The sequence below is a fragment of the Canis lupus genome, chromosome 4 (genome assembly GCF_003254725.2).
Source record: "Canis lupus dingo isolate Sandy chromosome 4, ASM325472v2, whole genome shotgun sequence".
Taxonomy (NCBI): Eukaryota; Metazoa; Chordata; class Mammalia; order Carnivora; family Canidae; genus Canis; species Canis lupus.
In genome coordinates, this window is record NC_064246.1 from 58363408 (window position 1) to 58389974 (window position 26567).

The 26567-nt window shown below is 43.4% G+C and overlaps 1 protein-coding gene across 1 annotated transcript; it reads left to right on the forward strand.

Annotated features, from left to right (window-relative positions):
- The first annotated feature begins 962 nt into the window (after window positions 1-962).
- Window positions 963-25687, forward strand: LOC112651703 (proton-coupled amino acid transporter 2). Its single transcript, XM_035715471.2, has 10 exons — window positions 963-1328; window positions 4243-4333; window positions 4874-4962; window positions 5490-5585; window positions 9417-9501; window positions 12434-12652; window positions 14362-14460; window positions 19775-19941; window positions 21759-21928; window positions 24585-25687. Exons 1-10 carry the CDS (start codon window positions 1165-1167, stop codon window positions 24854-24856), a joined length of 1452 nt encoding a protein of 483 aa, XP_035571364.1. The 5' UTR covers window positions 963-1164; the 3' UTR covers window positions 24857-25687.
- Window positions 25688-26567: the final 880 nt, after the last annotated feature.

A 26567-nucleotide genomic window follows, 5' to 3' on the forward strand; every position in this document is an offset into this window, starting at 1 on the left:
TATGGGGAGTGGTATGACTTGAGAAAAATGCTATAATTTTGAGGAAGGAGGAAGTCTTGGCCCATTCATCTGTCACTGAAGCAGAGATAATGACAGAGGATAGAACACCAGAGAAACCCCCGCAAGGCCTTCTTTAGCTGCAGTTTGTCCTGAATGTCATGTACAACCTTAGGCAAATCACGTGCTTTCCTGGTGTCAGTGTCCTACCCACTGAAATGTGGCTGGGGGGTTGTACGATCTCTGCCCTTTTTCCAAAAGAACCCTCACTGCTTTCTCCTGGAGCTTCACAAAAGCTACGAAGCAGCTACAGGTGCGTGAGTGCTTGCTCCTTTTTACCCTCAACTTTTCCCAGGGAAGGGGATCTCCCAGAAGGATGCCTTACAGTAGGTGTTAGCCAATGAGAAGTGGAACCCCTGACTTGGGATGAACAAGGAGATGGGGTATGTAGGTATTCTCTTGGAGACAGAAACAGGGTATTAGTAGGGTACCTGGGGGTTCAATTGGTTAAGCATCTGCCTTCAGCTCAGGTCATGATCCCAGGGTCTTGGGATCAAGCCCTGCATCTGGCTCCCCGCTTAGTGGGGAGCCTGCTTCTCCCTCTCCCTTTGCCCCTTCCCGCTGCTTTTTCTCCCTCTCTCTCAAATAAATAAATAAAATCTTAAAAAAAAAAAAAAAAGAAATAGGATATTAGTTAAAAAACCTGCCAAGGTGGGCCCTGGTCCCTACTCTATCACTTTCTGGCTATGTGATCTTGCTTGGGCAGGTCCTTTTAGTTCAGAGTCTGATTTCTTCATTATTTAATTTACAGAATTAAATGAAAAATACAGGTAAAGCACTCAGGAGAATATCTATCTCTTAGTGAAGTGCTTCATACATGTTAGTTATGAACATGATGGGTATTGGAGTCACTGCTATTAGGTGAGATGGATGACTTCTCTCCCAAATTCCTTCCCGCCTCTTCTGCTCCAGCTTCTCTGGCACTGGGCTTCTTCGGGCAGGAGGAGTGTACTCCGGGGGAGGTAGGCGGGGCCTCATTCCAGCTCCACCAGAGCCTGCTGAGGCACAAGCCGCTGAGCTGGGGTTTGTACCTGTCGGACACCTTCCTGCGTGCCTCCTTCCAGAACAGACCTCCTCAGCATCCACAGTCCTCTCTCAGAAGCAGTCATGCCTGTGACAAAGAGTGGCAGGGGTCACCAGGGGGCCGTTGACCTCAAACTGGACCTCACATCCTCGCCCAAAAGTGCCAAGAAGCTGCAGAGCAAGGACTCCAGTTTCTGGGATGGACACCCTTCCGAGTCACCAGGCTTAGAGAAGACCAAGGGCATAACGTGAGTGCTTTTTTCTGCCACCCCTATTTCTGCCTCTGGGCCTACAAGCTTGCCCTGACAAAAACCCTGGGGTGGCTGTGTCTGACCCCCAACCCATTATGCTGATGGGAAAAACAAGGTAAAAAAAAAGTGTAGTCAGAGACTGAGTCAAGGTGAGAGCTTATAGGGGCAGGAGCAGAGGCTCAGAAAGCCCCAGGATTTCATGGTCCCACACTCAACACGTGCAGATGGGGACACTAAGGCACAGTCACTCAGGCCACACACTGGGTCATTGGCAGGATGGGCACTAGAATCCAGTGCTGGCCCTAAGCCAGTTTTGTTCTGGTCAATCCTGATCATTGGGAGAGTCTCAACTTCTCCAAGGAGGTGGGATCTGAACTTAAGACCACAGTGGCTTCCTTGACAACCAGACATGGACTCCTCTCTGCCTCCTTCTTACAGTGACCCTGGCCTCTACTTTGACCCATACTTCAATTTTGAGGATATCCAAAGCAAAGAATGTGGAAGACTTTCTTCCACCTCCCTGGGGTGTAATTAGGGGTAGGGAAGACTTGCAAACCATGACAAAAAAGGGATTTAGATGGGGGAGCCAAGCTACAGGGCTCAGCAACCTCCGCCTCCACCACTCAAGCAGAGTGGCCAGTTCACTTAGGAAATGTGGGTGGGGTGGCCTGCTGGAGAGTGCTGCTGCTTTAAGAGAATGTTGACAACACTGATAAAGTAGAGAGCACCTGCGTTCAACTAGTCATTCTGCACTTTCCTCCCCTAGCCCCAGCGTCCCCCATATGCAGAATAGAGGTAAATGGATGGCAGTGTGAATTTAAAGAGGCTGCCTGTGGGAATGACATCTGAGGGGAGGGGGTGGACAGCAAGCAGGGAGAAGTTATGGGCCAGCAAAGCCCCTTTCCATCATCAGCACAGTGATTGGCACTCGACAGGGTTTGGTTGCCCTCAGGTGCTAGTCCTGGGGGCTGTGAATTCCTGACACTGCGAGTGAACTTTCCAGGCCTTGGGCCATCCACTGCTGCATTGGGCTGTTTCTCAATCTGAGGCTTTGAGGAAACCAACTAGCTCTGGTGTCCTAAACTGACACATGGCTTGGTGGCAATTTCAAGAATCAAAGAAATAAAGTGTGAGAGAACCCAGAGGGGTTTGGAGGGAAAGAGAATCAAGTCAGGCAAGCATGGAACTCAGATCAGCTCACCTAGGTTCAAATGCCCACTTAGCTGCTAGCCAGCTTGAACAAGTGACAGAACTTTTCTGTGCCCCACTTTCTCCTCTGTGATATAACATTTCATTCCACCCAGGATGGCTGCAAAGGTGATTTGCACATAAAGCCCCTTGCAAACCCAGCACCCTTAAAAGCTGGCCACTGTGAATACCATGAAGGTCCAAGGTCAACAAAGGAGTTAGGGCTCAAACATGAGTCTCCTGCCTCCCAGCTCACCACACTAAGTTTTTCAGTTGGCTACATGGCCCAAAGTTAAATTCTGATTTCTTAAGTCCCTTGGTTAGAAATTTCTAAAGTGACCTGTTGACCCTTCCCTTGTTGCAAAACAAGCCTATTATTGGAGGGCCGTAGGGCACAAGTGCTCAGTCAGCGATGTTGACACCCACTGGGAGAGAGAAGGGCACGCGATTCTCCGCCCACTTTCTCCCTCAATTGTTCTCTTTAACCCATAACAAATCAATGGGCAGATCCTCAGAAAGCTAGAGGAGCTAGGGATTAACATAAAGATAAGGGTGGTTGGGGCAATCCTTTCAAAATATCATTCCTCCCAACATTTACAGAGACTCAGCAAAGTAGATGTGTTGCCCAAGATGACACAGCTAGCTAAGTAGTGGCCTTGGGATTTAATCCCTAGTTCATCCAACCTCAGAGACCAGGTTCCTTCCAGAATACCTCTGGTGCCCTTCACAGTCAGTGTCCTCACTAAAAGTCTCTCCCAAGTAATTTCCGATGTTTCTCAAGTTGTGATTATAAATCCAACACTCACATTGGTTGAATCTGATCCAGGTACCAAGAGGTATAGTAATAGGTGGTTCTGTAACTCATCAGCATGGAGAGTACCTCCCTGAAACTATTTATCCCTGAAGGTACCCGTCTGTCTTAAGGGGTCTGAGTTTTTGTTTTTGCTTTTCTTGGGGCAGGGAGGAGACATGCCTTTCCCCAGTTTGAGGTCCTGGCCTGATAGGCAAAAAAATTCCTCTGAAGCCCAATCCCCAAATGACCCTGTCTCCACAGATCCCATTTGAGGATCTGAATCATCTGACATACTTAATTGAGAAGGTACTATGATTTCTCTTCGCTGATGGTCTCCATCCCTCTTCTCTGAGTTCAGTCCTGTCTCAGCTACTGGTTCAATGACCTTGGGCTGTCCCCTTTCTCCGCTTCTGTTTCCTTGGTTAGAAAATGGAACTTTTCCCTCTATGCATCTCTCTGGGCCTGTTTCCAGGAGGTGGTCCAGTAGAAGTGGGATGAAGAACAGGGACTCTGAAGTGGTTCTGGGTTCGCATCCTGATTCCACAGTATATCTTTGGACAAGTCATAAAAAAATCTCTATGCCTCAGTTTGCTCATCAGCAAAATAAAGGCAATAACCTACTTTCTAGTCTTGCCAAGAGAATTAAATAAGACAATACGGGTAAAATACTTAGTATGGTATCTATTATATACTAAATATTAGAATGGCTATGTTGAATGTTAGCTGCTAAAACCAGGACAGTTTTGGCAAATGGGATGGTTGACCACCCTACAGGAGATCCAGAGGTGCCAATCAAGGCCACAGGGACTGAGTGATGGCCAGGGGCCCAGCTATCCAGCTGTGTTCAGGTGTCGGCATGCTGTGAGCAAATGCCTGTTGGACCTCCTCACCTTCACACACCTACCCTCATGTCTCTTTTCTCTCCTTCAGAGCGTTCCAGACCTTGGTTCACCTGGTGAAAGGCAACATGGGCACAGGGATCCTGGGACTACCCCTGGCAGTGAAGAATGCAGGCATCCTGGTAAGAGGGGCTGCTGCAGGTGGGGCCTGCATGACTGAGTTGTAGCAGAGAGTGGGAGGACAGTCTCTAAGAGTTTATAATGGCTTGCAATAAGCACTCTTTGTGGGAAGCAGCTTGGTCCAGACTTGGAGTCTAGACATCTAGGATCTGAGTTCTGGCTCTGCTGCAGACTTTGAGAGGCCCTGGTGAATCATTTGTCCCTTCGTTGGCGCTCCGTTTTCTCCCCTGTAGAATGCAGGGGTTGGACTATAATGAGTTTTCCAGTTGTGCCCTATGAAGCACTAGTTCTCAGGGACACCTCAGAGGCCACTAAGGGTCACAACTCCTATTGTAATTGCTTTATGTACTTTATTGAAGTACTACTTGAGACTGTATTTGAAAGAATAGTTGTTGCTGCTAAAAAAGGACTCACAAAGCAGTTTGTTAGAAAGTTCCTTGAGTGCCAAATGGTATCTGTACTAGCAAATCTCTCCTTGCATTGTTCTTCATAAATCCATTCTCTTTTCTCTTCCCATTTCCCCTGGCTCCTCCTTACCTCAGATGGGCCCACTCAGTTTGCTAGCAATGGGCTTCACCGCCTGCCACTGTATGCACATCCTGGTCAGGTGTGCCCAGCACTTCTGCCACAGGTGAGGAAAACTGTTCTCATGTCGGTTCCTTTGGTACTCAGTTCTCAAGGATATCCCAGAAACATCCTACATATCACAAGAGTTTCCCTCTTTCTTCCAACAAGTATCCAAAAAGCATTTGGGACAGAGACCTAAGGTGAGGCTCTGGGATATTAGGTAATCTGAATCAGGCCACTGTGATTATCTGCTTGGTTCATTTGTAAATTGGGCATAAATAATCCATGCCTAACCCTGCCTTGGAGAATTGTGATGAGACTCCATTGGGATCATGGATATGAAAACTACTGAACCCATGTGAGGTGTGCTTTATTAACCTTGTTATATAGTAATCACCCCTACTTGACAGGTAAGGAAAACAAGCAAATACTGGAAATACTGCCAGGTGTCTAAGTCTAGAACTTGGGTCTCTGCCCTAGTGGTCTTTCTACTCCAGCTGGGTCCTGCCTGCTATGTGTCTCCTGACTTTTTAGTATATGATCTTAGGTTAAACCCTGTCTTGGTAACTATATATGCACCTTCTCCTACAGGCTTAACAAGCCCTTCATGGACTATGGCGATACGGTGAAGCACGGACTGGAAGCCAGCCCCAGCGCCTGGCTCCGGAACCATGCCCACTGGGGAAGGTAACTTGTTCTTGCTTTCCCTGAAGTAGACTAAGGTACAGGAGGAGGAGATGAGGCTGTCAGGGATGCCTTCTTCCCTGGAAAGCTGGCTCATGTGGCACAAAATGTTGGACTTTATGCATGGAAAGGGGTTCATTGGCAACGTTCCTGATCCAGCCCCCCTCCTTGTATACCTCCAGTGACAGTGTGTTCATTCCTTTGTTTGGCAGCTTTAATAATCTTCACTTATTTATTAAACTATATTTATCCAGTTATCCTATATACCAGGCCCTGGAGATACTGTGGAGAGCAATGTGAATGACTTTCCTTTCACAGAACCCATAATCCAGTAGGAAAGACAAGCATTACACAGTTTAAGAAACAGTTACTTAATAACCACTAGGATAAATATGATGAAGAAATACTAGCTGCTACTGAGCAGGTAAGGAGATGTGTGTGGGCTCATGGGGGCTTCCTAGGATGGAACAGTTGAGATGAGCCCTGAAGAGAGGAATTCTTTTTTTTTTTTTTTAACAATTTTTAAGATTTTATTTACCCATTCATGAGAGACACAGAGAGAGAGAGAGTCAGAGACACAGGCAGAGGGAGAAGCAGGCTCCACGTAGGGAGCCCGACGTGGGACTCGATCCCCGGTCTCCAGGATCACACCTTGAGCTGAAGGTGAAGCTAAACCGCTGAGCCACTTGGGCTGCCCTTCTTTTTTTTATTTTATTTTTTCAAGATTTTATTTATTTATTCATGAGAGACACACAGAGAGAGGCAGAGACATAGACAGAGAGAGAAGCAGACTCCATGCAGGAGCCCGATCCCCGGACTCCAGGATCATGCCCTGGGCTGAAGGCAGGCGCTCAACCGCTGAGCCACCCAGGCATCCCTGAAGGAATGGAATTCTTAAGGATGAGGAATTACCCAAGGGAAAGTGGGCAGGAGCCTGGAAAACTACATTTTAGACCCTCCTAAGGGTTTTTGTTCTTTTCTTTAAAACAACTAGAAAGCTACTGGAGGGTTTTAATCAGGCAAGTGATCCTATTTGCATCATTTAAAGATCTCTCTGGTTTCTGTGAGGAGAATACATTGTAAGTGAGCAATCATCAGTTAAGTCGGACCCATGAAGAGGCCAGTGACAACTGCCAGGCAGGTGGCAGTGACAGCTGGGACCAAGCTGGGTAACAGTGGGGATGGAGAAAAATGAATTTGGTTATCCCAAATCCCAGATCCTGGGACTGTGGGGAAAAAGGAAAGTCAAGGTTGACTGAGATTTCTGATGGCTACTGTTTTGGACAAGTTGGGTTTGAGGTTCAAGTGGAGATGCCAAGTGGCCAGTGATATGTATAGGTTTGAACTTATTGTCATCATACAGGAGATACAGAACTGAAGTCATCAACCACAAAGCCAGGGGGCAGAAGAGGTCCCTTAGGAAGAGAGTTGTTGTGGCTTGTTGTTTTTTGTTTTGTTTTGTTTTGTTTTTTAAGATTTTATTTATTTATTCATGAGAGACAGAGAGGCAGAGACATAGGCAGAGGGAGAAGCAGGCTCCATGCCTGATATGGGACTCAATCCCAGGACCCCAGGATCATAATCTGAGCCAAAGGCAGATACTCAACCACTGAGCCACCCAGGTTCCCCAGGGAGAGAGTTTATAGTGAGAAGAAAAGAGTAAAAAAGACGGAGATATTAAGGACCTTTTGCTGAGCTGCAGCTCCTGCCTTTTGCTTTCAGGAAAGACACAGAACAAGTCAATCCCTTCCATCCTCTGGTACTTGAGATTGTATCTGCTCTTTTATCTTTGTTTTCAGGCCTGTGCCCACCCCCTCTCCATACTCTTTTCTGAGTACCATCTAGATCAAAGTCTCTCTTGAACTGTGATACTCAACCATTACAGCCCTGCTGTGTGCCCTCTTACATAATATAGTCTGCAGAAAACCATTGGCTCTGGCATCTCCCTTGGCCCAAAGCTCATTCACATACTGAATCAATAGATTCAGCCTCTGAGTAGACAAGGAAGGCTTTGGGATGATAACCAGAATGTTCCTAATGTGTGACCCAAGAGGAGATTTTGCCTGTCACTTACCCCTCAAATCGTTGTAGTCATCGTTGAACATGTAAAGCAGCTTTTCCTGCTCTTTTTAGAGACCTTGCTCCTCTAATCATTTCCTCTTCTATAACTTCAACCTTTTTTTTTTTTTTTTTTTTTTTGGATCTGTGGGCTCTTCCTCTCAACATTTAAATGCATTCATGTATCTCCATCTTAAGAATAGTAAAATAAACTCATAAAGCTTCCTGGACCTTACACCATCCTCTAGCCACCGTCTTAGCTCCTATTCAGCAGCTGCTTATTCAGCAGATATTTACTGAATTCCTGCAGTATCAGGACATGTTGAAGCAATGGATCTACAACGATGGACAGAATGGGCATCATCAAGACTGGTGCTCACCCTTAGCTCTGTGAGAGAACAGCACATCCTCTGCCTTGACTTCCATACATCTGATTCCATACACCTCTTCCATGGGTCACCTGCCTTTTCTGTCCTTATACTTCTGTTGAAGTTCTTTCCACCAATGTCCTAAAAGACCTCCTTATTACACCCTCTTTGCCCTAGAGAATCTCTCAACAGTGTGGGTACAATTGACTATTCTCTTTTTCAGACACTTTCTCTCCTTGGCTTCTATTAAACGCCTCCCCACCCCTAGTTTCCCACCTACCTCTCTGGCCAGTCGTTTGTTTTCACTTCAGGCTCCTTTGTTCCTATCTTCCCTTTAAATATTGGTGTTCTCCAGGGTTTGGCACACCACCTTCTCTTCTTCTCCCTCTACAGGCTCCCTAACACTGACCTGTCTTCTCAAGGCTTTATCCATTACTGACAAATCAACAGTTCCAGACCCTCATATAGTTGCCACCTGAATGTCTCCTGTAGGAGCCCCTGGCTCAACGATTCACATACTGAATGTGTCACTTCTTCCCCTTCCTCTAAAATCTGTTCCTTCCAGTGCACTTCATTGTCTGACCAAAGCCTATCAGTAACCTTCGATCATTTCCTTTCCCTTTCCCCTAGATGTAAGTGATCACCAGATTCTGTAACTTCTAGCTCCCTAGTACTTCGTAAAATGCTTTAATGCTCTCCTCCTAATGGCCAGGCTGCTGGACACCTCTGTGAATAAAGAAGCTCCTATGCAGTCTACCCCATGCTGAGGCTGGCCCCCTCCAGTGGATTCCCCGCAGCCAGAGAAATCTGCCCAATCCCTCTGCTGAGATGCTTTCCTCACTCCTCCCTCTCCATCTCCTCCTCCTTGTCTTTTTAAAAATTTCTCTCTCTCTTCCCCTTCCCAAGGGACTCCCCCTCAGATATTAGTTTTTCTATGAAGGCTATCTACTCTATAATTAGGGTAAAATATTCTTTTCATCGTGGCCCTTAGTGCCATATTCTTTTTTGATCACTAAACTATAAACCACTCAAGAAGGGACCATGTATTCTTTTTGTTTCCTCAGAACCTAATACGGTGTCTGGCACGTGGTAGAAAAAAATTGTCATGTTAATGATAGCTAATAAAAATGGTGTGCCTACTTCCTTACATCAATTAGTATCAATTATGAGGAATGCTGCAGAGCCAGGTGTGGGGAGTTCCTAACCATGAAGAATTTTGCCACTTGCTGAGCTGGGAGTTGAGAAACATTTTTTTTTAAAAGAACTATTGTCACTTGATTTATTGTCCCATTGCTGGTTGCGATAGCAGAAGGAAAGGTGCTGGAACTAGGTCATGAGCCCCTGGGGACAGAAATAGAAATGACAAACCAATTCTTCTTTTATAACTCATTTTCTTTCTCTCTTCCAGGCGTATCGTGAGCTTCTTCCTTATAGTCACCCAGCTGGGCTTCTGCTGTGTGTACATTGTGTTTCTGGCTGATAATTTAAAACAGGTAGAGTCTTCTAGAGAAGGTGGAAGGGGAAAGGACATGGAAAAGGAGGGTCTTCTCTTAGTGGTTCAGCAAATGTGGCTTCTTCTTTTGGGCTCCTACTGTCCTCATCAATACAACAAAGGAAGTTAAACTAGATGTTACGAAAGAATCCAGAATTCCCCAATCCACTTACTGTTCTACAGTGGTTACTTTTCCAGTATCTTGGACCTGTTCTCAAAGCCATTCTCTAAAACCTAGCTGGAAGAAACCTTGGATTTTTGTTAGTTGTCCTGCCTTGGACCTTAATCATTATTAACTCTCCTAAGACTGATACAGCTCTTTTTGGATGATACCTAATCTTCCTTAGACCATCCTTATCTACCGTTAGCTGCTTAACCTCTGGTTTAACAGTTGGTGTCTCCAAGAAGTTGTTTTGATCTAGCCCAGAAGTTATCTTGTAGCAATTTAAGTAAAATATTATGGGTAATAACAAAGGACATCCTTAGTCTTAAAAAAGAAATTATTCTTTAGGCTCTTTTTTTGCTTATAATACCACAGAAATTTAGAGATATAAAGAAATTAGAAAGAAGGAATAAATAGCAAGCATTCAGAGTTAGCATCTATTCTGGGTCAGGAACAGGGAGTATTATGTATGCTTTCCCCCATTTAATTCCCTCCATGGCCTTATCAAAGTAGGTACTGTGGTTATTCCCATTTTGCAGATGAAAAAACTGAAGCTATAAACTCTATTATGTATAGATAGACGATTGCAGAGCCAACATTAAAAATCCCAGGCTTTTGACATCAGAGCTCAATTATTTTTAAAAGATTTTATTTATTTATTCATGAGAGACACAGGGAGAGAGAGGCAGAGACATAGGCAGAGGATGAAGCAGGCTCCATGCAGGGAGCCCAATGTGGGACTCAATCCCGGGTCTCCAGGATCACACCCTGAGCCAAAGGCAGATGCTTAACTGCTGAACCACCCAGGTGTCCCCAGAGCTCAAATTCTTGAGCACTATGCTATATTGCTTTTAAAAATGAAACAAATTTGGGGTGCCTGGGTAGCTCAGTTGGGTAAACATTGGACTCGATCTCAGCTCATGTCTTGAGCTCAGGGTTGTGAGTTCAAGCCCCATGTTGGGCTCCATGAAACCTACTTAAAAAAATAAGGAAGAAAGAAAGGAAGAAAATTATTATTAATCCAACCATTCATAGTTATTGTTTTAAGTTAGCATTACCTGATTAGCATTTTGTAATGTCCTTACCATTTTTTTGTCCTTACATTTTTTAAAAAAGATTTTATTTATTTATTCATAGAAACACAGAGAGAGAATGAGAGGCAGAGGCACAGGCAGAGGGAGAAGCAGGCTCCATGCAGGGAACCCAACGTGAGACTCCATCCAGGGTCTCCAGGATCACGCCCTGGGCTGCAGGCGGCTCTAAACCGCTGTGCCACCGGGGCTGCCCTGTCCTTACATTTTTTAATATAATTTTTACTAGTTTCATAATATTCCATCACACAGATTGGCTAGGATGTAGTCTTCTATCATTGGATATTTTATTTGTTTCCCTTTGTTTTTCTACTGTAATCTGTGGAAGTCTTTGTAAACCCCTTATTTCTTTGGCATCTATTCCTTAAAGTAAAATTATTGGGTCAAAGAGTTTGATTGCTTGAAGGCTCTTAAAACGTGTCACCAGATTGGAAATCAATCTGCTATCAGCGGAATATTATAATCTGTCTAGAGACAAGGCAAACATTCTCTCGAAGAGTTTGCAGGCTGAGTAGGATGTGTCCTAAAACAAAAAAGTTAGCTATCAGTATATTTTGGTGCTGGGTCAGGACACCACTAACAACACTCTGAAGGCGGGGCTGCCTCATAATGAACTTAAGGAACAAAAATGTGCGGGGGCAGAAAGGATCACTGGAGTAAGGGAAGGCTCCCTTGCGGAGGTGCATCTGAGCTAGATGTTGGAGGACAGGTTTGAGGAGAAGAGGGGTGGGCAGCCAACAAGGGAGGAGTGAACACCTGGAGGCAGGAATGTAGGGGACTGGCTCAGGAGAGGCAATAAAATTGGTTGGAGGAGAAGGTGTGGACTTTGGGAGAGGATAAGCCTTCAGGATTGAATGGGCCCAGGTTGAGGGCCATGAATGCCTGCTAATGTTTCAAGTATTTTTCCTGTTGAAAGGAATTAGAAGTCAAGGAGTCAGAAAAAAAATAAGATTTAATTGTTCATTTAAGTAACTGTGGTGTGTTCTTAAGGGAAAAGGAGATTTCAAAATAAGAGCAATTTACATATGCTGTAAAATAAAAAGGATGAGCATAATACATGTAACTTGTGATATGGTATAGAAAATGTATAGATGAAAAATAGAAGAAAAAAAATAAAATGCATAGATGAATATATTCTAGGACATGACCCTGGCTACTAATGGGTACTGAGATTATCATTGCTTTCACATCTTGCCTAATTCTAGTTTCTAATTGTTCTGCAGTGGATTGTATTGCTTATGCAATAAGACTGTATCCATTAAGTCAGGCTTAGTCAGAGTAATACCATCCTTCTTCTCTCCCACCCTCCCTGACTTTGCCAGGGGTGTTTGTACTGTGTGCAGGGGTGGGGGGTGTTTCTTGTCTGTCACAATGATTGGGGGATGCAAATAACTATTATTGGGTGGGATCCAGGAATGCCAATATGTCTTGCAGTGAATGGTCCAGTCTTCATAAGGAATAACTCTCTCACTCAAATACCAGAATTAGTCCAATTAAGAAATAGTAAGTGATGGGTTTTTTGGTTATAAGCAAAAGAAACAGCCTACCTCATTATGAGGCCCTACCATGTGAGGCATGCCTTTTGTGAGGAAGTTTGATTATGGGTCAGGCACTAAGTTAATCGTGTGGCTAGTAGATTTATTGAATCTTCCCCCTTGCTTTTCCTATTCCTTCCTCAGGTAGTGGAAGCAGTTAATGGCACAACGACCAACTGCCATTATAATGAGACCGTGATTCTGACGCCCACCATGGACTCGCGACTCTACATGCTCTCCTTCCTGCCCTTCCTGGTGCTGCTGGTCCTTATCCGGAACCTCAGGGTCTTGACCATCTTCTCCATGTTGGCCAACATCAGCATGCTGGTCAGCTTGATCATCATCACCCAGTATATTGCCCAGGTGAGTACACATATACACACCTGATTCCTCCACTGGGCAGAGCTTTTTATCAATAACAGACTGATTCCTACCTAGGGTCAGCTCTGAGGGTAGGTGTGTACCTCACTCTTCTACCTTGTACCGTTGTACCGTTATTTCCACAAAGATGTCTCTGTTATTCTTCTGGATAGCTCCTCTTTTATATTGCTTCTCCAATCCTTGTCAAATTCTAGCCTTTGAAAAAAATTATGCTTTGCAATTCCTGCAATGATTGGATAGCAGCAAAAGGCAAATGAAAAGCAGGAGCTCGTACTAAAGCTGAAATTTACCAAATTACCTATAGCCCTATATCCTCTAGGCTACAATTCCAGGTGTCCAAAATTACCCATAGGAACTCAAGAGAAGAAAAATAGTATTTAGTCACAGAGACAGCCTTAGAAGGCTACAGGCCTTCTATCACAATGCAAATTACAATACCTTTGAGGTTGAGTTGCGAATATTGATTTTCCCTCAATTTCCTACTTTTCTACTCTTTCTAATATTTATTTGCTGGACAAAACTACATAGAGATTTTTTTTAATTTTTTATTTATTTACTCATAATAGACACACAGAGAGAGAGGCAGAGACATAGCCAGAGGGAGAAGCAGGCTCCATGCAGGAAGCCCGATGTAGGACTCAATCCTGGGACTCCAGGATCACACCCTGAGCCAAAGGCAGACACTTAACCACTGAGCCACCCAGGCATCCCAAGGCTACATAGAAATTTAAACCTAGAAACCCCCTGGCATATGTCATAGACCTTTCAGATGTTCTTCACTTTCAGAAATCACAAGAAAAAAAATTATCTTGTCCATGGAATTTAGTAAAAATAACAAATCAGTCAAATTTTTTAAGGATAATTATAAATAGGTATTATATTCCTCAAGACAATATTGAGAAATTCTCCAAAATTGAATTTCCTAATAAGATAACTACCTTCAATTTACTTATAGACAATTCCTAAGGTTGCCTATTTGGAGAAATGTCTCTGTAATTACTGTCTCATTCAGGTCACAGGGTACATAACATATTTATTCCACACTCTTTCTTTCCTTTCAGTTTATAGCTCATTGAAGAAGAAAAGGGGACTTTCATATCTAACTAATTACTTTGGATTCCTGAGACTATCACTAACTATAGTCACAACAGTTTCTGTCACCCATAACCACTGGTACATTCCAAGTGTCTGTGGGACTTGAAGCTAGTACAACCTATGGTGCATAAGATTTTCTTTTGGAGGGTTCTAGTAAACCATACTCCTTCCCCATGAGGTGCTGACCCTTTAGTTCTTTGACAGTACTTCAGTGTTTCTGTCCTCTGGCCCTATGGTATGGTGCATGTTAAACTCAACTTTGGTGGGGCACCTGGGTGGCTCAGCAGCTGAGCATCTGTCTTCAGCTCAGGTCATGATCCCAGGGTCCAAGGTTAGAGTCCCGCATCGGGCTTTCTGCAGGGAGTCTGCTTCTCCCTCTGCCTTTGTCTCTACCTCTCTCTGTGTGTCTCTCATGAAAAAGTAAATAAATATTTAAAAATAAAATAAAATTAAGTTTGATGCCTACTTCCTTTTGAAGTTTTTGGAATTTCTGACATTCCTTTTTAATGTAGGTCTGCTCTCAGAATACTCCCCTCTTATATGAACCAAAACATGCTTTGAGAATAAAGGTCTTACTACATTTCTGTCTCCTGTAGGGAATTCCAGACCCCAGCCGGTTGCCCCTGGTAGCAAGTTGGAAGACCTATCCTCTCTTCTTTGGAACAGCCATTTTTTCATTTGAAAGCATTGGTGTGGTAAGGTTTGAATTGGGGTAGACATTCTCCTGTGCTCTGGGTGGCCCTCTGAACAGGAGCAGGGAACTCTGGGTTTCTGAGTCTCTATGTGCACACAGGAGAAAGTAATCTCTTGTCCCAATTCATCTGTTAAACATTTATCTTCATACCAAGATGTGTTTCTTAATCTTTTAAAATCAAGGCAAATGGAGGAACACAATTTACAGGATTTAATGAAACAAAAGGAGTCTTAAGCTGGGAAGTACTATATATTTACAATGGATTATTACATAGTTTGTGTTTCCACACTTGAGGAAGGGTAGTGCTATGTATGTGATTTTTGTTTACTTTTAGTTTGCATACAATACAATTCACTTTGCGGGGTATGTGTACATTTCTGTAAGTTTTGGAAATGCAGAGAGTCACAGATGGACCACAATCAGGACACAGAACAACTCCCCCATCACAAAAAACTCCCTCATACTGTCCCATTGTAGTCAGCTCCTCACTTCCCACTAGCCCCTGGCAACCACCTTCTGTTCTCCATCTCCTGTTGTTCTGTCTTTTCCACAATGTCTATATACCTGGGATCATGCAGTACGTAACCTTTTGAGACTGCACGTTAAGGTCATCTGTGTTGTTGCATGCATCAGCAGCTCCTTGCTTTCTATTGTTGAGTATCCACTGTATGGACAACACCAGGATTTGTTGATTAGTTTCACCCACTGAAGAACAGTTGTTTCTAGTTTTTGACGATTATGAATAATACTGCTATAAGCAAGCATTTGTGTACAGGTTTTTATGTGAACAGAAGTTTGCATTTCTCTAGAAAAGTCTGTTAGTCACATATTAATGTATGTTTAACTTTATAACAGACTGCCAAACAGGTTTTCATAATGGCTGTACCACTTTGCATTCCCACCGGAATAGATGAACATTCCAGGTGCTAGTTCTTCTATGTACTGTCAGCATTTTTAAATTCTGTCATTCTAATAGGGACATAGTAGTATTTGATTGGTAATTTTGAGCATCATTTTGTGGGCTTGTCATCTGTATATACTCTTTGATGAAGTGTCTGTTCCAATCTTCTGCAAACTTCCAAAAAACTGAGCTGTTAAGTTTTATGAATTCTTTATATTATTTTTTAAGAATTCTTTATATTATTAAAATGCAAGTTCTTTATTGACTATATAATTGCAAATGTTTTTTGTAGTCTGTTGCTTGTCTTTTCCTTCTCTTAACCATGCCTTTCAAAGCTCTTTGAAAGGCTTAAATTTGATGAAGTCCAATATGTCAAAATTTTTATTTTTATGGATTCTGCTTTTATTTTTTTATTTCTTTTTAAGATTTTATTTATTTGTTCATGAGAGAGAGAGAGAGAGAGAGAGAGAGGCAGAGACACAGGCAGAGGGAGAAGGAGGCTCCATGCAGGGAGCCCAATGTGGGACTCAATCCTGGGACCCCAGGATCACACCCTGGGCTCAACCGCTGAGTCACCCGGGCTGCCCTGGATTCTGCTTTTAGTACTTTATCTAAAAACACTCTGCCTAACCAAAGTTCACAAAGATTTTCTCCTATATTTCTTCTAAATATTTTATAGTTTTCATTGTCCATTTAGATCTATGATCTGTTCTGAGTTAATTTTTGATAAAGGTGTTTGTATGTTGGAGTTCATTTTTTTAAATAGGATGCCCAATTGTTCCAGCATCATGTGTTGAAAAGACTATCCATTCTCCATTGAATTGTTTTTGCATCTGTGCAAAAACCTTAACAGTGTTGTCTTTCAATCCATCAACATAGAATGTCTTTCCATTTATTTGGGTCTTCTTTAATTTCTTTGAACAATGCTTGATGCTTCACATCACTCCCACACATGCACAACTTAGAACAAAGCCTAGGACTTCACCACAGATTTAGGGGATCACTTTCTCCAACCTCCTCTTATGCATATTTTCCTGAACACTCACCAGCTTCTAATGGCTTCTTTTTCTGGTTCTCTGGCTAGAAAGCCAAAGTTTTAACCTCCTATGGTGCTGTGCATTTCCTGTGACTGAGTCTGACTGGGATTAAGCACTGAGAGAAAAGAGAGGGAAAAACTAAAATAAAAATAATGGATGAATGAACAGTGATTCTTTCTAGGCCCTGCTTCCTGGACATGCTACCTGTGCAGTCACATAGGGTAGGGACCTGTCTTTGGAAGAATCCCACACATGGTTTAATGCTCTGTTTTTATCATCGTGAAATTCTTAATTTTTGAACAAGAAACCCTGCATGTTCATTTTGCAATGGACCCTGCAAATTATGTACCAGAGCTGATTTGTCCTCACATTCTTTAAAGTCCCAAAGCCCCCTTTCCTAGTTCTTTTGCTCAAAGAGAAAAATTTGTATCAGATTTTTAGGTACCTGTGTGAACACCATAGTCATTGATACACTAGGATGCTGTTTTGTGACTGGGACTTGCCTTGGGAGTGTGATTGTGAGAGTAAAAAAGGAAACAAACAAACAAACAAACAAACAAAATAGGGATCTCTTCCATACTGTCTGTCCCACAGGGGTCTCTGTTCCATGTCCTCTAGCCAGAAAGAGGATTTCTCTTGGACGGTTTTCTTTCTCCATCCCCTGCATAGAATTCTAGGATTTGAGGTCCTCTTGAGTCTAAATTGGGAGATACAGTAAGAAAAAAATCAAGAAACCCAGTACCATAAAGGTAATTTGTACTGGTTTTGATCAATCCACGTGCTATTATATACTTTGCAGGTCCATGGATAGTTGTTTTATGTATTCTTTCCAGAGATTTTAATTTTAATCAGTAAGAGAGCTATGGTGGAATGTGTCTACAACATCTTAATGCAAGTGGAAGCACAGTATATTTAGGATTTTGGACAGAAATACCAAAAAGAAAGAGTGCAGTGGTTGAGCAAATGACTTTGGAAGCAGAATATGCTGGAATCTACTTTGGCCATGAACTCTAATTCCCCAACTAAATGATAGTAGTAATTGTTCAATAAGTATTAGTAATACACCTACTACGTGCTAATGATGATGACTTTCAGAGTTCACATCAGCTCTAGAAATCTTTTAGCCCAGTCTCTAACTTTACAGAAGAAGAGCCTAAGCCTTGAAGAGGAAAGGGACTTGAGCCAGATCACCAGCTGGGAACAGCTACAGCTGTAGCTAAAGCCAAGTGCCCCTTACTCCCAATCCAGGGACCTTTGCACTTTATGTAAATGGCTGTTTATCAATTTGATTATAGGAGGAGAGAAGGAGAGAGCCAGCTACTGAGAAAAAAGATAATTTTTTAGCCTGTAGAAATTATGCAGTGAAAATGTATTGCAGGGTGGGAAAGCTCAGGTTGGGTCATTCAGGCTCCACATAATCCCTCAGACATTTTCCTGGCTTCTACTAGGAACCTGCCCCTAATCTGAAAGAAAGTGGAAAGGCATTATGATGACCTTGACATGGCATTCCCCTCAAGCATTTTTCATTTGCATGGGGTTGAGATGCATATAGGACAAAAAAAGGAGTTAACAGTACAAGGGAGTAAACACTAAGGTCCTACTGAATAATAAATATATCGAATGCTGGAGGGATATAGTCAAGATTGGGTAGAAGCAAGTACTTGAATTTTGGAGGACAGCCCCAGTCTGCAGCCTCAGTCTGCCACTTTCATCTTTGTGTAAATTGGGGCAATTTACTACATCTTGAGTCTTGTTTTCCTCATCTATAAAATAAGAATTATACAAACACGATCTTTTTTTTAAATAATAAATTTATTTTTTATTGGTGTTCAATTTACCAACATACAGAATAACACCCAGTGCTCATCCCTCCCGTCAAGTGCCCCCCTCAGTGCCCGTCACCCATTCACCCTCACCCCCCGCCCTCCTCCCCTTCCATCACCCCTAGTTTGACAAACACGATCTTCATAGAGATGTATGTAGTCTTCACAGTATTAAAAAGAACAGTTAGCATTTACTAAACCCTTACTGTATGCCATTATGTTGCTCATATAAATCTCAAAAAAATTCCAGTAGGTAAGTTTTCAGATAAAGAAACCGAGACACAGATTAGCCTAATGATGCATGTAAAATGTGCTTTAGCCTATGGCCTGATCAATGAGAAGGAGAAGGTGGAGGTGGGCTGTTAGCTGATAGAAGCCTAAGGAAGAATTTATGGGAGGAGAGGCCAGCAGATTGGTTCCAAAGACAGAAGTGAACTTGGGATGCCCAGCAGGCTCCAGATAGGCTGTCTCAACTTGGATTCTCTCAGAGCCAGGTATGCATCTGGAGAAGAAGGATCCCAAGAACATGGTGTATAGGGAATGTCCTGCTGAGGAACCAGGAACCTCCAGTCCCAGCTCTGCCACAGCCCACTGTGTGTAACCTGTGTCGCAGCCTTCCCATCTGAACAGACAGCAGCGAATGCACTAGAATTGGAAGTCTCAAACTCCAAAGCCTTTAGAAGGCAATGTGGTTGAAGAGGCCAGGTATACATCCACATGAGGGGGAGAGGTGGGCCTGGTGAATGGGGCAATAATATTGTGCCCAAAGGCATTCACCTTCAATTGTCTAAAAGGCTGTGCTGGCCAAACAAAATGCATCTGCTAGCCAGATCAGGCTGCCCCAGAGGCTGAGTTCCTTGGTCTGCACAACCTAAAAAGGGCCCTTCCAGCTCCAAATGGTCCAGGGCTCATCTTGTGACTCCAGGCCTTCTTTCCTTTCTTTTCTCATTTATTGTGGTAAAACATATCTAACATAAAATTTACCATCTTAACATTTTCAAATATACACACCAGTGACATTAAGAACATTTATTTTATCATGAAAGCATCATCACCACCCATCTCCAGAACTCTTTTTGTCTTGCAAAACTGAAACCCTATAATCATTGAACAAAATGGTCATTTCCCCCTCCATTAGTCCCTGGAAACCACCATGCTACTTTTTGACTCTCTGAATTTGACTGCTTCAGGTACCAGTGTAAATGGAATTATGTACCATGTATCATTTTGTGACTGGCTTATTTCACTCAGCATAATGACCTCAAGGTTCATCCATGTTATGACATATGTCAGAATTTCCTTCTTTTTTAAGGCTGAATAATATCTATTGTATGTATATACCATCCTTGTTTATCCATTTATCCATCAATGGACACTTGGGTTGCTTCCACCTTTTGGCTATTGTAAATGATGCTATGAACATAGCTGTACAAATACCTATTCAAGTCTCTGCTTCCAGTACTTTTGGGATATACTCAGAAGTCACATGCCTTTCTTCTTTTGTTCATGTTCCTCTTTCCCCTTCTCTCTTTTTACACTATGATCCTTCTGTAGGTTCTGCCCCTGGAAAACAAGATGAAGGACGCCCGCCGCTTCCCAGCTATCCTGTCTTTGGGAATGTCTATCATCACTGCCCTGTACATTGGCATCGGGTCTCTGGGCTACCTGCGGTTTGGAAATGACATCAAGGCCAGCATAACCCTTAATCTACCCAACTGCTGGTAACTTCACGGGCCCTCAGGTGGTGGGCACTCAGGGTCAGGTGGAAATGTGTGGGTGACTGCTGCCTCCCTTCCACTGATGGCAAAATAGGGTCTAGAGGGCCCCCACAGTGAATGAGAAGCAGAGCTATCACAGGAACCCTGGGCTCTGGTATCTCTGTCCAAGGAGCTCCTTCTTCAATAGCTTCCCATGTTGAGTGAGGCTTTGATAGCTTAGTATAAAGGAGGACATGATTTAGGAAGAGAGAGAAGAAGTGACAGTCCTTGCTCACCTAAGGAGAGAAGGGAGGGGTCGGGTCCTCAGGGAGAACAAACAGCAGAGAGAGGAGTTGGTGGGTGGCAACACTCATCTCCAACTACATTTCCTAAGGCCTGTGCTACAGAGCCTTGCTTGCCCTAACCAAGAATGCACATCCTCCAAGTTAGAATAGCTAGGTTGAAAAAGTAGTAAAACAAGAACCAATTTGGGAAGACCACTGTAAAAATTTTATGTTTAAATGAACCCAATTCATGAAACCCAGACTTCAACAGTACCATATTTATTTTTTTTAAAAGATTTTATTTGAGAGAGAGATTGAGCACAAGCAGGGGGAGCAACAGAGGGAAAGGGAGAAGCAGATTCACTACTGAGCAGGGATCCTGACACAGGGCTCAATATCAGGACCCTGGGATCATGACCTGAGCTGGAGGCAGACACTCAACCCATTGAGCCACCTCAGTGCCCCAACAGTACCATATTCATTTATTTGTTTATTTTTTTAAAGATTTTATTTATTTATTCATGAGAGACAAAGAGAGAGAGAGGCAGAGACAGGCAGAGGGGGAAGCAGGCTCCATGCAGGGAGCCCGATGCGGGACTCGATCCCAGGTCTCCAGGATCACGCCCTGGGCCGAAGGCAGCGCTAAACTACACTGAGCCACCCGGGCTGCCCAGTACCATATTAAATAGACACATGAGCCTGTATTGCATTGTGCAGCACTGTCTCTCACATTGAGACATGTCATTAATTACAGGATGCTATCTTTTTAAGGGTCACTTGGAGCTTCATTTGCTTAAATGGGGCTCCTTTCCCAAGGTGACAAATATCACTTATCAAGCATTTACTGCATGGCAATTCTGTGCAGACACCAGTCTAGGCACATAGGGGCATGGAAGGTGCTGACCAAGTAAGCTATGATCTTGAATTTCACTACCTTCCCCAGCTCATGATCTAGTGAGAATGAGGGAGGGTTAGTTTATATATACAAATAGAACAGAACAAGAAACCCTCCAGAGTAGCAGAGAGGCTTTGGGGACTTTTGTAAACTGCCTCTTCCCCCAAAGATTTGGGACTCTGCAGTTCTCTCAACCTATAAGAAGCATGTGTTGATGGCCTGTTATGTGCCAAGAGCTTTGGGGCAATCCAGAGAATCGCTAAGGACTGACATTAGATCACAAAGGACTACCGTGTTTATACCCAGGTTTTTTGGTCTTCACCTGGGCAAGGTAGCTGGCCTTGAGCCTCTAGTTCCTAAAATCTAAAATTGACCATCAAGTGATAGTGGTTTATGAAGGTATTCCATAGAAGCATGCTCAAGGTTCTTTTTATTTAGAGATGACCCCCCTGTTGTCACTTGAACCTGTGATACTTCCCTCTGTTTTCACCACATGCTCTGCCATGACTCCCTCTTGACTCTGGCAAGTCCCCTGCCCATCATTTTCAGACAAGGAAACTGGAGCCCAAGGGACTATCCCAAGGTCAGGGGTTAATGTTCTGAGGAGGCCAGGTATCTGAGCATGGTGACCTTAGGAAACATTTCTCTGGTTTGTCCTGCAGGCTGTACCAGTCGGTCAAGCTCTTGTATGTCGTTGGTATCCTGTGCACATATGCTCTGCAGTTCTTCGTCCCTGCAGAAATCATCATCCCCTTTGCCACCTCCCAGGTGTCAAAGCGCTGGGCGCTGCCTCTGGACTTGTCTATCCGCCTCGCCATGGTCTGCCTGACGTGTGAGTACAAGGCAGAGCAAAATGTTGCTCTTTTCCTGAGGGCTGTCAGGAATCCACCAGATGGTGAGGGATAGTCATGATAACCAGCACTGATTAAGTGCTAATTGTATTTCAAGGACCATATTAAAGCATTACAAGGAGTAACTCATGTAAGCCCAGGGACACCTAATTCTTCTCCATGTACCTAATTAGACAGAGTCACAGGTGTCCAGCCTGAGAGAGTGACACAGCTGGTTGAACACTAATCATAATGTTAAGAACTGATATGTATTAAATACTTGCTGTGTACCAGCCACTGTACTCTTTTTTGGCCATATTTCAAAGTATTTTATTCAGCCCTACAGGGACTCTCATGAGGTAGGACTATGATAAACTTTACAAGTGAGAAAACTGAAGCAGGGAGCGATAATTGGCTAGGGAGCGCCAGAGCTTGGATCTGAACCCACATCATCAGCACCCTTCACCTCCAAGACAGAGGTCAGTGGCCAGCGAGTCCAATCTGGCAGAAGAGGTGTTTTTCTGAGCCTCAGAATGTTGTATAAATTTGTGCCAACATTTAAAATGTCCAAGATCTCACATACAAATCCAGATTTCTGATGTTTTGGGAGAGAGACAATTAAAATGGTTTGGCAAGCCTAGGATCACATTCCCCAGTGGCAGCAGTGAGCTGGACTTGCCCCTTGGGCTTCAGCTGGCCCCGATCACAGCCTCTCAGTACTCCTTATGCCTCAAGCCCACTAATCCAGGTACCCCACTTCTGCAAGTGTTTTAGCAGGGTTGAAGGAGATGCTAGTGATTCCTGTACAGAGTGTTGTGTTCCCCAGCTATCCCTAAGGCTCCTTTTAATTGATTCTAAGACTTCTCCTTGGGGCGATTCTTGCTTCTTGCTGTACTAGACCAACCCATGCAATGCAGTGGACACCAGTTTTCTTTCTTTGAAATGATTTGTTTGTCCCGATTTACCCCAGGAAGCAGTGATACTGCCATTCGGAACCTTAGAGACTCTAGCGAGATAAGAAATTTGTCCTAAGTATGAAGATAATTCCTGAAGCCTATGGCTTCTGCATGCATTGCCCCAATCCACACAAATTAGGAATAAATTGAAGTAACAATAAAGATACCTTTTCTGGGTGCTTTACATCAAGTAACTCAGTTATCCCAGGACATAAATGAGTTTAAAACTTGAACACCATTTGCAGTGTGAACCATAATACCATTATGGACACATAGCATTTATCCCCATTTTGCAGAGGAGGAAACAAGCTGAGCAAGAGGTAGGGACAGAACCACGGCCACACAGGGGAAACCAGAATCCTGCCTCCCAGCCCTGTTTTGGTTCTGATATACCACACACCTCCTCCACAGGAGGCCCGGGGGAGACTTTTGGGCTTTCTTGGTGAAAATCTTCCAAAAAGTCAAATGAAAAAATGTAGAAGCCCAGGCCTGTAAAACATAATTGAAAAATACATAATTTCAAAATCTTTAGCTTCTGGTGTTTGTTGTTTTCTGACATGTATGTAAAACCTGACAAAGACATTCTCTTAATGAGACCCTGTGCTCTTGTTCCAACTGAACACCCCCTTTCTCCTATAAATAATTTCATATTCTAATTATTTGCAAGTAAGAGGTGTGTGTAGTCATGTTAGTTGTTAAAATGTTAGCTCTATAAAGGCATTTTTTAAAAGTTGTTGTATCTTTTGTACATTGATATGTCCCAAGCAGATGGGACAGTTCCCAGCACTGTTATTTATTAAGAGCTTGATCACTATTTTATTTAAGATGATTTTATTTATTTGAAAGAGAGAGAGAGCAGTTGATGATTAGAGGGAGAGGGACATGGAGACTCTGTGCTGAGCAGGGAGGCCGACACAGGGCTCGATCCCACAATCCTGAGACCGCAATCTAAGCCAAAACCAACAGTTGGATGCTCAACTGACTGAGCCACCCAGGTGTCCCTTAATCATTGTTGAATAATATGGGGATTTGAAGTGCACCTCAGTGGCATAAAAATTATGTTAAGCTAAAAGCATTTAAACAAACAGCAGCCACAGGGAGGGAAAAAATAAATGCTTATCTGAACTTCATTTGCTGAATTAAGCAGGAACTTCTGACAAGTTCAACCACCATAAATCCCCTCTGGAAGGTTTTCTGCCAGAAAGGAGACTAACCATCATCACACACTAATTCCCTAAATAAACGATCTGAACCTTGCATAACTTCTACTTGTTCTTACATAGATGCTCTTTCTGCCCCCTTCTTTCCCCTTATGAAATGAGCAAGTGAACCTCTTATCTTTGGCTGTTCTGTGTTGCCTGAAGTAAACTCTGTCTTTTGTCCTGTTAATTTTGTCCATTGTCAGTAAATCCCCAGCTCCTACCAATGCCCCCCCCCCCCCATCATTGAACCTCAAAAAGGAAAGATTTCTCTTCCCAACATTATGAATGCATTTTTTGGAAAAATTATTAGGACACACACCAAATTTTTAATTCATAACGCCTAATGAATGTGTTTGGAGTATTACAGGACTTTTGATGTTTTCCTTATGTAACTAAATGTGAGAAACAACTAGTTTGTTTTAAGAAACGGATTCTAAAGCCAAACTCGAAAACCTTAACTAAGTGCTGAAGATCCATGTATCCTGTATCATCTCCTGCAGGCACCTTGGCCATCCTCATCCCCCGCCTAGACCTGGTCCTCTCCCTGGTGGGCTCCGTGAGCAGCAGCGCCCTGGCCCTCATCATCCCACCCCTCCTGGAGATCACCACTTACTACTCAGAGGGCATGAGCCCCCTCACCATCGCCAAGGACCTCCTGATCAGCATCCTGGGCTTTGTGGGCTTTGTCGTGGGGACCTACCAGGCCCTGGACGAGCTGATCTTCTCAGGACACCCCCTCACCTCTTCCAACTCCACCATTTTTGTTCAATGATAATGGCTACTCCTTACCCACCAGCACCTGACTTCTACTGATATGGATATCTTTTGTATGTATTATCTTTATTTTGCTGCTTTACCTTTCCTCCGGGCCAAGTTATGGTGAAACAATCAAGGACTCACCAGCTACAGGGTCTAGATGGTAATTTAAAATTTTTTGCTTATTACTTTTCTTTCCATCTCTTGCTTTCCATTAAGTTGAGAGCCTCCCATGGAAGGCTCTTGATTCCATCCAACTTCTTGGCAATTCACAAGGTGGATTTTGTACCTTGAGTGATGCTCTGCAAGAAGCAGCCACCAGGGGGAAACCAAGTGACACCAACTGGCAAAAGGATGTGCAGCTGGCTAAGGCTGACGCTGATCTGGTAAACAAAGGGTTTCCCCTTTTCCAGAGCAAAGACTAGAGGGCCTAACCTATAATCCAATAAAGTATACACAACTCCTATGACAAAAATGGGTAGGACAAAGAGGTCCAATGTGAACTGCAACTCTCAGAAAGGAGCCATCATCATATTTAAGTCCAGGGCAATAAACTTTCTAAACCACTGGATAAAGTTCTGGCTCAGTTTGAAGATCCCAACAGTAGATAGGAGGCATGGAAGTAGATCAGTCAGTGGCAGGGGGAGGTAGGTGGACAATACTATTATGGTATTTGATGTTATTTACCTCTTAATTCTTGGAACAAGCATTCTACCTACTGCGTGTCAAGCATAGTTCAAGGTTCTCCTAGTAGGCTGCAAGAATGTCAGAGATTCCTCTTGACAATGTGACTTTGCAGTTCCTCTTATCAAGAGGTGAAATATATGTCTCTACCCCTTGAATCTGGTCTTGGCCTCATGTCTTATTTGGGCCAACGGGACATTAGTAAATGTGATATAAGCAAAGGTTGGTGATAGCTTGTGCATCAGGACTTTCATTGCTCACTGTGCTGTGGAGCCACGACCACCCAGTGAAGAAGCCTGAGCTAGCCGACTGGAGGATGAGAGGCCGTGCGAGCAGAAGTGAATCATCTCAGTTGAAGCCATTCCTCAGATCAACCAGCCTGCCAACTTCAAGACACATGAGGGAAGACTCCTAGACTACATCCAGCCCCATTCAGGCTGATCCAGATCATAGAATTGCCCAGACGATCCACAAAATTGTGAGAAATGATAAATGTAATTTTAAGCCATAAAGTGTGGGAGTTTTTATGCAGCAAAAGTTAACTGAAACTCACTTTTTTTTTTCTGAAACTCACTTTAAAGGAGATATGCCAAGGATAAAAACACCCCTTCCCTCAAAAAACTAGTTCTCTGTCCACTGGGAAAGAATTACAGGTAACCCACTTAGTTGGTACCATTATAGGTCCTTATAAGGGCAGAGGGACACTAACTGCTCTGGAGTACTAAGCATGGCTTTCCACAGGTGGCGCCATTGAGCTGGATTTTGAGTAGAACTTGGATCTCCTGACACTGAATCTTGCCCTCCTTCCACTTCAATTTGCTTCCTTCACAGTCCTGGGCCTTTTCTCATGTCTGAGCTTGGCTGGCTGCAAGAGCCAGCCAACCTGAATGAAACACTATCTCAAGCTTCCACGTAGTGTTTGCTCCTTCCTCCCTAAAATCACTAAAATTGGAAAAGCACCCCGAAATAACCAAGTAGATATTATAGGCAGATCTATAATCTCAGGGGAGAGTTTTTCATCAAACTTACTGTAATTTATGGGA

What these genes read in the sequence shown, in the direction of transcription:
- LOC112651703 (XM_035715471.2), top strand. Translation starts at nt 1,165, where the DNA reads ATGCCTGTGACAAAGAGTGGCAGGGGTCACCAGGGGGCCGTTGACCTC. An exon ending in TGAAGAATGCAGGCATCCTG is followed by an intron (nt 4,334 to 4,873) that starts GTAAGAGGGGCT and finishes TCCTTACCTCAG; the next exon opens with ATGGGCCCACTCAGTTTGCT. An exon ending in AACCATGCCCACTGGGGAAG is followed by an intron (nt 5,586 to 9,416) that starts GTAACTTGTTCT and finishes TCTCTCTTCCAG; the next exon opens with GCGTATCGTGAGCTTCTTCC.